Below are 12,470 nucleotides of genomic sequence, written 5' to 3'. Positions count from 1 at the left end.
AACAAATTCAACTGCATAATTACATTTAAACATGCAGTTAAAACATTCTGTCAAAAAGAAATCTATTTAAAACACATGAAAAGAAAAACTGTGTAAGAGATAATTACTCGATTTGACTTGAAGGTCCAAAGAATATGTGAGAAGACACCGCAGCCTCCAGGTGAACTGTGCATAAGTCCAAAAGTGGCATCAGTGCTGAAATACAAATTGACACATAAATAAATAAGTCTACAGACCAATTTTGGGGCAATGTCTAGTCATGAGGATGCAAAATGAAGGACGAAATAAAAACATTAGTACTAAAATTTGTAAATATAATTTCTTTCATAAATATCATTCAAAATAATGGAATTGATTAAGAAGCAAAAACTCAAATTTCTAACACAGTTCTACTAACACAATTAGTTTGAGTTTGTGTGACTTTTTATAGTTTTTGAGTGAACTGAACTTATAATATTTGATTAACTAAAACAACAGTAACACTTGTGTATGTGTGTGTGTGGTGGAAGCAATTAAATAAATAATAAATATGTTAAAAACCAAAGCGGAATCAACCGCCAACTTATCCATCATATGTTTTTTGCAGCGGATGCCCTTCCAGCTATAACCCATCTCTGGGAAACATCCGTACACACACATTCACACTTATACACTACGAACAATTTAGCCGACCCAATTCACCTGTACCGCATGTCTTTGGACTGTGGGGGAAACCGGAGTACTCAAAGAAAACCCACGCGAATGCAGGGAGAACATGCAAACTCCACAAAGAAACGCCAACTGACCCAGCCGAGGCTCGAACCAGCGACCTTCTTGCTGTGAGGCAACAGGACTACCTAATGTTACTTGGTCTTGTTTTTCTTTCCTTGAGTGATTCTGCTTGTTAAGAGTTGTTCATAAATAATTCTCAATCCTCCTTTACAGTTTTTTTCTGAATGCTTAAACCCTAACCAAGATTCTTATAGTACAACTTATAAAACGATTCATTCAAATAGCAAAACCACTCACTGAGTTTGCAAAATTAAAAGCACAAACACTGCTCTGCACTCAGTTTGCAACTTTTATTTGCACACACTTTGCAAAATTGTAAGTACAATCCACTGCACAGCACTCTTTTTGTGGAAATGTAAACACAACTAACTGCTTTACACTGAATTTCCAAATGATAAACACACTTCTAGCAAAACTATACACATGTATGGCTATTATTCACACTATATAATATAATATGGCTATTATTTTGCCAACTGTCTGGCACACTGTAACATGTGAAAACTGTTTTAGATAATTAGTTCACTTTGCAATTAGCCCAAGTACTATAAATAAGCCCTTATAACACTGCACACATTATTGAACTCCTGGACACCTTTTATAACATGCTCACTGATGTTCAGAGACCAGAGCACACCAGATATGCCATTTTTTGGGATAATATTAGTTTCCATATGGCTGCTTTGGTCCGCAACTGGTTTACAGATCACCCACTCTTCACTGTACTCACTGTACTTCTCCCATTTCCTCCATTCTTGAATCCAATTGAAGAGTTCTTCTCTGCCTGGCGCTGGAAGGTCTATGACCATAATCCCCATCAATGCATAGCCCTTTTCAGGCAATTGAGGAGGCATGTGGGGACATTGACCAGGCATTTTCCCCAGTGCCTTGGACTAGAGGACATTGGATGTGATGTAGATTAAACTTTGTGACTGGACCCAGAGAGACAACACGATGTAGTCAGATTTTTTTTTTCTCAGTGAAATTACAATTTTGTGTTTGTTTTGTTGTGTGTAAATAAACATCAGTACTTGATGTTTGGATCCCGGTATGTTTAAAGAACTATGAGAAAGGTACAGTATGAACTCAAACTGACATAGCCTAGCTTGTGCTCAGAGAAGGCAAAAGCAAGACGTAGTTTTCATTAATTCCATCAGTGTGTAGTAGGTGCATTGTGCATTGTGTACTTATTAATGCGTTTTCTTGTGTTAAATGTTTGATACAAAAAAAAAAAAACATTTTTACAAAGGTTGGAGGAGTTAAGCAAGGTTTATTAGCTTTTGCAAGAGAACTAAAATGTGTTGCATATTTGGTTAAGGGTTTTCTTATTGGTGTGTAGAGTTTTGCAAAAATAGCCAATAATTGCAATAATTGCCAAAAATGTGCTTAAGCGATCAGAAAAAACTGTAATTAGACACTTAATTATCTCATTAACTTCATCACTGCCTTAGTGTTCAACCCTCTGTAGCAGGGGTCACCAATCTCGGTCCTGGAGGGCCGGTGTCCCTTCAGGGTTTAGTTCCAACTTGCCTGGATGTTTCAAGTATACCAAGTAAGACCTTGATTAGCTGGTTCAGGTGTGTTTGATTAGGGTTGGAGCTAAAATCTGCAGGACACCGGCCCTCCAGGAACAAGTTTGGTGACCACTGCTCTGTAGTGAGGACACTACTGAGGATTTTGCTCTGGGATTCAAGGGGTTAATGGGTTTGATGAGAAATGCACACTGTGGAATGCATTTTTAACAGAAATATTCTGTAAACTGAATTTTCGAATGTAAAATGTTAACGACAGAATATTACTGGCAACCACAGCTGCCAGTATTTATACATAAAATCAAGAAAAGAAAGAAAGAAAAAAAACACAAAATAGTGTAAAATCTTTGTTTGTCACCATTGTGCAAGATAGTAGCGTCTGTGTTCAATTCCAAGATGAACTAAGAGTTTCTGATGTTGCTGCATTGTCTGTTATTCAAAGGTAACCGTAGTAGTGAAAATGCAGTGAAAAGCAGTTTGTTATTTACAGTCACACATGAACACAATAATGTATTTAATGAATAAATAAATAAAAAGGGCAAGAATTCAGCACACTGCAAGTTAAACTAAGTTTTTTGTACTGAAAATATATGAAATGAGTTTCCTCAAACAAATTAGTTTTGCGGCATACGATTTTAAGTTTTATTTTAAATGTTTTGAGTTACTTGTACTGTACTTAAAACAAAAAAACGAAGACAATAATAAATATTGAGTTCATTCAACTTAAAAGTGGTTCTTTATGCACTTATGTTTTTTTGAGTAATGTTAACTTAATGTCATGAGAATGGGTAAGCCAAATTTGAAGTCACTTTAACCAAAAATATTTAAGTTTATGAACTTAAAAATTGAGGCAACGAGTTACACCACATTTTTTTTTAGTTCTGCTTACTTATTTGGGTTTACAGTTTATTTCTATAGTTGTTAAACAGTATGGACACTTTTTCAATCTTATAGCTGATAACCTTCTGTTCTATTGCATGCACATATCATGTTTGTTTAAACATAAATGATGGAATATGTTGTCTTATTTTTAAAATTATCATAAGAAAGTTCAAGTAATAGAATATCTGCCTCTGTCATCATTGCAGGAATAAATTGCTGCAAAGTTTTTGACTCTTCTAAAAGCATAGAAATACCATAATATGTTTGCAGATATTGAAGAAACATGCTATGTGAATGTTCTTGTTTATCTAAAAAACAATGTTAAAGTCAGACTCTGCTTTGAAAATCTGTTACGTCCAAGAACGTCTGTCTCTGTTTTGGTTCTTTTAACCCCGCCACTGTCACTTTAGCCAATTATATTTCGGCACCCCAGGTTTCTTTAATGAAAAGCAGCATATTTTATTTATTAAACAGAAAGGCTCATTAAGCATGCATCCCTCAACGAAATGCAACCACAAGTGGACAGTAACAGCCTCCGAAATGAAACAAGATCAAAACACATTTAGTGAATGGGACTAAGTCTTTATGCTTTATTCGCCAAGGTATTCTTCATTAGGCCATGTCACCTGTTCAACTCCCCTTGAATCAATCATTACATGTGTTAAAAAAAAAAAAAAAAAGTGGCTGAACTAGGTATCGCTCTTCTGGATGAAAACACATTTTCACACAGCTCCTCATCTGATGAGGCCATGCAAGTGTAGGTTGCCAGATTGACACTAGTTTACATTACTGTTGAGCCTAAAGGCTGCACCCCTGACACCCTGTTGTGGTGGACGTGTGTTCAACATGCAAAAAATGTGGATAAGACCAAGGAAGCACTTTTTGAAGGCAAGTTCCAGTATAAAACAATTAGTTGCATCACAAGTTATCCAGAGTTTCATGCAATTTCAGGTGTTTCATTTTTAACTTTCGACATCTGTTGTAAGTTGATACCACATGGCGAACAGAAAGAAAATCTTCCGCATTTCGTGACTCGGTGTTCCTTTAAGGTAAGGTTCCTTTTAAGGCTACACGGTAGAATTTTAATAAGAGTATTACCTTAATCATATTAAAATCGGAGTATTGGTGTCTTATGTAAATGTACTCATAACGTCTGGTGAAGTCGCGAGCTGTCAAAGACAGGGCATTACTCTGCCTTTCAGCATGAGCCCTCCTAGTTAAGCGTCTTTCCTCAATAAACGCAACGAAAGCGTATGCTTCGCGTTGTTGTGTCAGAATCCTTGTGAAATACAGTAATACTTTAGGACGCTTAGTTTAGGATGCTTAGCAAATTTGATGAACGTGATCATGCGTGTTGAATCTGAGGGGAGTCGCTCCAGTATGGAAGTCCGTTGGGGCCAAAACGTCTGCAGCGCGTTGTGTGTGTCTGTCTGTGTGTGTGTCTGTGTCAGGCCCGTTGAGGGGTGTCAGGGGTGGAGTGAGCGACGTATCTGAGTAGGGTCGAGAGTGGTGTGCAATGTATTTAACGACCGGTTTGCAAGAAATTATCATTCATTTGCAGGCATTTGGGAGTCTCTGTGCACTTGCGGGATACTCCTAGTCTTAGCAACTGGATGAATGTAAAGGAGGATTAAGCAAAATTGTTTCTATTCTATAATTAAGATTCTCAACTCACAGCAATAAAACTTTACAATGAGTGCGACAGTTTGTATTCTATAGTTTATTATTAGAATTTTTCATTTTCCATATCTGCAATTCCTGTATTTTGGCATTTTTTTGCAGTCCACTTAGAATCCAACATGGAAATCAATATTTTCTTTATTGGCATTGATTGTTTTGAAATTTAAATGTCATTAACATGACTGTGTTTTAATTTCTGTAATAAATATGGCTGTCAAGCCAGGATCTTGATGGTTTCTTGTGGGCATGTTGCTTACATGAAGAAATCTGTGTTACAAGTTAAACAAAAATTTTACTAAATAATAATATTTTGAATTTAAATATTTTTTTTTCTTGCTTTTACCTTAATTTTACATTTAAATAGGCAAAATTACAAGTTTCACTATTTTATATGCGATTAATCGCGATTAATTTTTTTAAAAAGGTGCGATTAATTAGTTAATTTTTTTAAATCGATTGACAGCACTAATATATATATATATATATATATATATATATATATATATATATATATATATATATATATATATATATATATATATATATATACACTGTATAGTATTTATAAGTGGTGTGTCAAGTAAGAAAATGTCAAGTAAGAAACGCAAATAAAACAACAGTAACATTGGTTTCAGGTTTGCATAAATTAGAGATGCAGAAAATCCGCAATGTGTAGTCTGTGGCGAGGTTTTAGCTAATAGCAGTCTTAAGCCCTCATAAATGGTTCAGCACTTATAAACAAGACACAACCACTTAAAAGACATGCTTGTAAGTTTTTTTTCAAGCAAAAATTGGAACTGCAGAAGAAGTACAAAGGAGCAGTAGCTTTCATCCGAAAAGTTGCACCATCAGTTTACGGGGTACACTGCAGCATCCACCAAGAAGCTCTAGCAATGAAAAACATGCCAGATGAACTTCTGACTTTACTTAATGACGCTTTGAAAATTGTCAACTTCATAAAAGCTTATCTATAAAATTCACCTATTCTTTTATTTTTATTTTAATCAAGTATACAAAAAAGTTAAAATTACAAGTTTAATCGGAAAAAGGAGTGCTTGACAGGTGTCAAATATTAGAAAAGGGTGCACAAAGCAAAAAGTTTGGAAACAACTGGCCTACATAATTAATTTAGTTTGTTAAGCACAAAGATTTGTTTCAAAACTATTTCTAAATTCAGTTCAAATTATCAGCAAATTATTAAATGAGCAATAATAACGAAGTGTGGTCAAAAAACTGAGTTATTTTCAAACATTGTGGGGTTATTGCCCCACATGGACCAAAATTTGACAGATGGACAAATCTAAGCCTAATAATTAAAAATCATAATAATTCCTTACATTTATATGGCACTTTTCTGGACAATCAAGGCGCTTTACACATTGTGGGGAATCTCTTCATCCACCACCAGTGTGCAGCATTCACCTGGATGAAACGATGGCAGCCATTTTGCACCAGACAGCACAACACACACTAGCTGATTGGTGGAGAAGAGACACAGTGATGAAGCCAATATTTATATGGGGATGGTTAGAAGAGATATATTCCTCAAAATAGCAATGTGCCAACAATGCGCCTTAACACATCTCTTTTCTAGATTCTAGAGCCATAAATGGATTTGCTACCTAAACGTGGAGGAAAATAGCAATGCGTCCCAGCAAACACATCTTGCGCTTTATTGTGCCTGGTGTATGATAGGGCCCAATGTGTTTATTTGCAATCTATACGTTCTGTTCTAAAGCAAGAGTAGTTAAAATATCATATGCATGTATCAGAGTCCCCGTTTATTATTTTCTGGCAAATATAACTCAGTTAAAGATCGCACAAACTCCAAGCAAAAGACAAAAGGACTTCTTAAGAGACTTCTTCCAAGCATCAGAGAAAATTGAACAACAGGAGAGAGAGTGATGTGATGCAAATATGTCTTTATATGCATTTTAAGCTGTGCCCCTTTTAAGGTGTTGATCAATATTTGCTGGTTCTTATTAGTCGTGTGAAACTGAGTGAAATGTGCCCTTCTTTTATTTAAATTCTCTATTTTCTTTGCTTTTCTGTGTTTTATGTACTGTACATTTTGTTTGTTAAGTGTTAGGCGAGTCAGTAAACTGTTTTATAACCACGTTAAATTGTCTTTTAGTTGCCTCACAGAAACGTTCACTTTAATGACAAAAGATCCCTTGCTACCAGCTTCAATAAAGTTTAAAGGGTCACGAAACACCAAAACACATTTTTTGAGCTGTTGACAGTCGTATATGTGTCCCACACTGCTAACAACACTATTAAAGGGTCACGAAACACCAAAACACATTTTTTGAGCTGTTGACAGTCGTATATGTGTCCCACACTGCTAAAAACACTATTAGGACACCTATATTTCACTAAAAAGTGTAAATTGGTTGTTTTTGCGTTATTTCAAGCAAATTTGTACTTCCTGTTTGAAATGAATTTTTGAAGCTGCGTCACGGCCATGACATAATAGCGTGTATTCCAGCGTGCAGACTGGGCGTCTGTGCCAGAGTGTGTCTTATTACGTCTTACAGTGTGATACATTAATGCATGAGTAAAGCTTGGTTCAAACCAATCAGCGCGCTCTATTGTGGAACTTCATTAATATTCATTAGTGTCACAGTGTTTACGCCACAAAGACGCCACGTTGTGTTGGCAAAACAAGCGTGAAGTGTTGCTTTTATAGTTTGCTGCCGTTAAGTTTCGTTTTCATTTTCTCTCTGTGAGAGCTCAGTCTCACGTGTGGATTAACAGTGTACGCGACGCTCGACAACAATAACTTACGTGTCTGAGGATTATTGTTTACCTGAGAGCTGTTCTCATCTGCAAACGCTGAAATCTGAATTCGCTTGTAGTATTCTCTCCATATAGACGCGGCTCTAGTTGCTGGTGATTGTCCTGTCTCTACAGATTTGGTAAGTGAGCGACCAGTGCTCTTTGTTTATTCAGTTTGTTCATATCGAATTAAGTTAACTATTGCACTGAGTGCAGAAATGTAAGCACCGCATTTTGTGACCGGAATAACACACGCGGCTTTCTGATGCTACCTGCCGTGTGCATGTAAGTTTCCGGGAAATGCTGAGGTTTTTTTTCTCTCATTCGCCGTGCGGTACCAAACATTGCATGAAAAATACACGCTTGCAGCAGTTCCTTGAATCAAATATCTCGTTTGTCGCGAGAGGCATGAATGAATTCCCTGAATGAAAGAGCCAAACTGCAGTTAAAGTCCAACTTTTAATAATTTGGCAAATAATTCGACTACAGATGTCCATGTAAACACAGTCACAGTGTCCGCTGTGGGTGTGTATTTTGACTCTGAAACTCGCGCGTGCACAAATAGACACTCCCACACCATCCGACTTTAGTTTCTCCGACACTCCCCCCTAAACAGAGCTGGACACGCCCACTTTTCTGACTTTTTCCAAAGTGGAGGTGTGAAAACACCCTGCTGAAACGAGGGGGTTTCATGGCCCTTTAAGACACCTATATTTCACTAAAAAGTGTAAATTGGTTGTTTTTGCGTTATTTCAAGCAAATTTGTACTACCTGTGAAACGAATTTTTGAAGCTGCGTCACGGTCATGAGATAATAGCGTTGTATTCCAGCGTGCAGACTGGGCGTCTGTGCCAGAGTGAGTCTTATTACGTCTTACAGTGTGATGCATTAATGCATGAGTAAGGCTTGGTTCAAACCAATCAGCGCGCTCTATTGTGCAACTTCATTAATATTCATTATTGTGTTTACACGACATAGACGCCACGTTGTGTTGGCAAAACAAGCGTGAAGTGTTGCTTTTATAGTTTGCTGCCGTTAAGTTTCGTTTTCTTTTTCTCTCTGTGAGAGCTCAGACTCACATGTGGATTAACAGTGTACACGACGCTCAACAACAATAACTTACGCGTCTAAGGAGGATTATTGTTTAACTGAGAGCTGTTCTCATCTGCAAACGCTGAGATCGGATTCGCTTGTAGTATTCTCTTCATAAAGACGCGGCTAGTTGCTGTGGATTGTCCTGTCTCTACAGATTTGGTAAGTGAGCGACTAGTGCTCTTTGTTTATTCAGTTTGTTCGTATCGAACTAAGTTAACTATTGCACCGTAACATGTTAGGACCACAACCAAACTTTAACCTCGTGTAGGGTTTTTAACCGCATTTTGTGACCGGAATAACACACGTGGCTTTCTGACGCTACCTGCCATGTGCATCTAAGTTTCTGGAAAATGCTGAGGTTTTTTTTTTCTCTCATTCGCCGTGCGGTATCAAACATCGCATGAAAAATACACGCTTAGAGCAGTTCATCGAATCAAATATCTTGTTTGTCGCGAGGGGCATGACTGAATTCCCTGAATGAAAGAGCCAAACTGCAGTTAAAGTCCACCATTTAATAATTTGGCAAATAATTCGACTACAGATGTCCATGTAGGTTAAACACCATCACTTTCTCCTGTGTGTGTATTTTGACTGAAACTCGCGCGTGCCCAAATAGACACTCCCACACCCTCCCACTTTAGTTCCTCCAACACTCCCCCCTAAACAGAGCTGGACACGCCCACTTTTCTGACTTTTTCCAAAGTAGAGGTGTGAAAACACCCTGCTGAAACGAGGGGGTTTCATGGCCCTTTAATAAAACTTCTAAAACTATTCATGTACTTTCACAAGAAGTATAATTCCCTTTTCAAATAAATAAAAAGAGTCTTAGATAAGCGGACAAATCCATTTTGTGAAAATTAACTAAAAGTTAATTCTGAATATTTATAATCAATAGTAACTTGTTATTATTAAATATTAGTATTCATAAATTGAGCTAATTTCATTACTCAGCCATTTTTGTGTAACGAAAGGTTTTTTTTTTTGATTGATCAATTTGAAACTCACCCCCAGGAAACATGATGAGAGCATTTTGCAGTAGCACATTGGACTTTTGCTTTAGTTGTTGGCTCTCCACAGTTGAAATGTCTTCATCTTGGCTCAGATGAAAATAGGAAAGAGCCACAGAAAATGAAAAGTTTGGCAGCTGGGAAAGATTTCGATGGACCTGAATCAACAGAAGTACACAGAATATTAACGTGGAAAATACCACTGTGTGAAAAATTCATTATTTCTACACTGAAAAAAGCTATTCACAGATCATTTGTTGTGTCCTGATTATAAAATAGTTTGCATGTTAATATCAGGAATAACTATATCAAAGGTTCCCATGGGCCAACTTTGGTCTGTGGGCCCTAGTTTAGCCATCTCTGTTCTAGAGTCATTCACCAAAATTGTGTGGCTCAAAAGTATTGGTTCAGGCACCGGTACTTTTTTAAAAGTATCGATTAGCACCAGTATCGAAATAACCCTAATAACGATATCCATGTATTACGAACTTTGCTACACATATAAACCAAATGTAAATGCCTTTAAAGTAAATAATAAAATAATAGATTTTAAGATAAATAAAATAAAATAATAGATTTTAAGATAAATAGAAGCTACTTGTTTAAATTATGTATTTTATTGCAAAAGTTTAGAATGTATAATAATTCATATAGTATTTCAGGATCTGAAGCTCCTAAATGCTGGAAAAACCAACTGCCTTCCTCTGTCATTAGCCATGTTAAAACTAAACTAAAAGTAATAAGAGAAACTTTAAAAAAATGAACACCACAACAGAATTAAGGCAAAGAGAGGCCTGAGGAAAATAAAAGGGAATGAATCATGGCCTTTTTTTACAAGTAGTTTACAACAGTTTTGTAGATCTGGGCTCTGTTCTTTGTACTTGGATTACTCAGCTGGATTTGGTTATTGACGATTTTACATGATCCAGGATCAATAGGTTCTTCAAATGTTCTTCAAATCATAGCAACAGTTCTTGCAGGTCAAACCTGCTTGGGAGCAGGCTCATTTCATATAAAAAGGATTAGATCAGGTCATTTCAAGTAAAAGAGATATTGAAAGTATCTACCGAATGTAAAATTTTTTTTACATTTTAACCTATGGGTTATATAGACTTGGGAAAAAAAGTAAAATAATAAAAGAAAATTGTAAATACATTTATAATAATCAATAATATTTCATATTAAATATTTAATAATATTCATGTTATACGTATATAAGTAAAATATAAAAATAAATAAATAAATTTAAATATATAAAATATTAATATAACAATTATAAAATAATATCAAATATTATATTATTTGATATTATATTACAATAATATAATATCAAAGAGTGGATCAAAGAGTGTCTAGAGTGACTATTTAGACAAAAACACAAACACAGTACTGTTTTAAAGTACTGACCCAGCTTTAGTACAATTTCTGTATGATAATAGACATGCACAATAACCAGCTGTTTTTGTTTGTTTGTTTGTTTTATAAAAGAAATAATAATTTATGCACATGCTTTGACTTCTCAAATGACTGTGATTTGATGCTTCGCAAAAGTTGCAGACACCTTTACCAATATCAAATTGCTTTTTGATGGCGATTAGACACTTAAATAGGCCGATGCTATTATAAGAAAGAAAATCCGATCTAAATCATAAAACTAAATAAATTGCTAAATACTTTTGACACATGAAAGTGTAAAGCCTGCAGCCCACAACAAATGTGGAAAGTTATTGCGTATCATATTTAAAAAGTGTTTACTACGAATTTTATGTAATTTTGCTCAGATGGATAACTGAATCAGTTACCAAGATTAAAAGATCCGGAATCTGTCAAGTCATCTTAGATCATTTAAGCGAGGTACGAAGAACAGACCCCTGTACATTATTTTAAGGGCTTGCCCTTCGTTTTAGTTTTAGATTGGCAAGATTAATTTTAATCTTATTGAAAGATGCAAGGCTGCATTTATTTTCTTCAAAACACTAAAAAACTAAATATTTCAATTAATTTTAATAATGTTTACTAAATTTGTATAATTTAATGTAAATCTTTATTTATTCCTGTGATTCGAAACTTTCAGGATCATTCCTTCAGTCTTCATCATCAAATGTTGCCTTTTTCTTTTTATGAATGTTATAGCACCCAGGATAAAAACATGTACAATTTAATGAACATAGATATAATATCATTTTCAATTTTGTCTGTCTTTCTAACTGCCTACCTCTTTGTGTTTTAAGATTAGATATTTCTATATAGACTAATATTGATATTTGTAATTATAATTGACCAAAGCACCCGGAGGAAACCCACATAAACACAAGGCGAACTTGCAAACTCCACATAGAAAGACCTTCTGGCCCAGATGGGACTCAAACCAATGACCTTTTTGCTGTGAGGCGACAGTGCCAACCACGGAGCCACCATGCCACCCCTTTTTGTATTCACATTATATTAGTAATTATATTAGACATTTTATATTTTTTCAGTTAATAATTGTTGTTATTTTCCACAATTGACAGTAAATTGTTTTCTATTGTGTTGACGTCATTAGAGGCTTTTTGCTCATTTTATAAACAGTTGGTTTTAATATTGTAACATTTATTTAATACTACCATTACATGTTAACAAATAAAAACTCAATTTTAATCAGTTGCATTGTTTATGCTTTATTCTGTTTAGCAGTTGCTGTTTAGTGTGCCATACTTCCTCCAACACAACATGAAGTACTGCC

General features: G+C 35.5%; 1 protein-coding gene and 2 long non-coding RNA genes across 4 annotated transcripts in view; 2 read left to right on the top strand and 1 right to left on the bottom strand.

Annotated features, from left to right (window-relative positions):
- Positions 1 to 12,470, top strand: part of LOC137488296 (uncharacterized) — a 724,224-nt gene that overhangs the window by 313,238 nt on the left and 398,516 nt on the right. The gene's annotated exons all lie outside the window — the stretch shown is intronic.
- The window catches only part of tcf25 (TCF25 ribosome quality control complex subunit), a 90,155-nt gene that overhangs the window by 18,425 nt on the left and 59,260 nt on the right, over positions 1 to 12,470 (bottom strand). Inside the window, exons 12-13 of one of the 2 annotated variants that reach the window (NM_001005399.2) lie at positions 9,744 to 9,903; positions 108 to 195 (exon numbers count right to left, since the gene is read on the bottom strand). In NM_001005399.2, coding sequence (NP_001005399.2) covers positions 108 to 195; positions 9,744 to 9,903 — 248 coding nt within the window. Of the gene's footprint in view, positions 1 to 107; positions 196 to 6,914; positions 7,139 to 8,339; positions 9,904 to 12,470 lie in introns of those variants that run through there. The other variant, XR_015514249.1, reaches the window with a different exon arrangement.
- Positions 5,868 to 12,470, top strand: part of LOC141378851 (uncharacterized) — a 63,330-nt gene continuing 56,727 nt past the window's right edge. Inside the window, exons 1-2 of the long non-coding RNA XR_015515065.1 lie at positions 5,868 to 7,148; positions 8,348 to 9,291. This is a non-coding gene — a long non-coding RNA (uncharacterized LOC141378851). The remainder of the gene's footprint in view (positions 7,149 to 8,347; positions 9,292 to 12,470) is intronic.

This window comes from Danio rerio, chromosome 18 (assembly GCF_052040795.2).
Source record: "Danio rerio strain M-AB ecotype USA chromosome 18, GRCz13ab, whole genome shotgun sequence".
Taxonomy (NCBI): Eukaryota; Metazoa; Chordata; class Actinopteri; order Cypriniformes; family Danionidae; genus Danio; species Danio rerio.
This window is presented reverse-complemented; position numbering and strand designations above follow the sequence as displayed.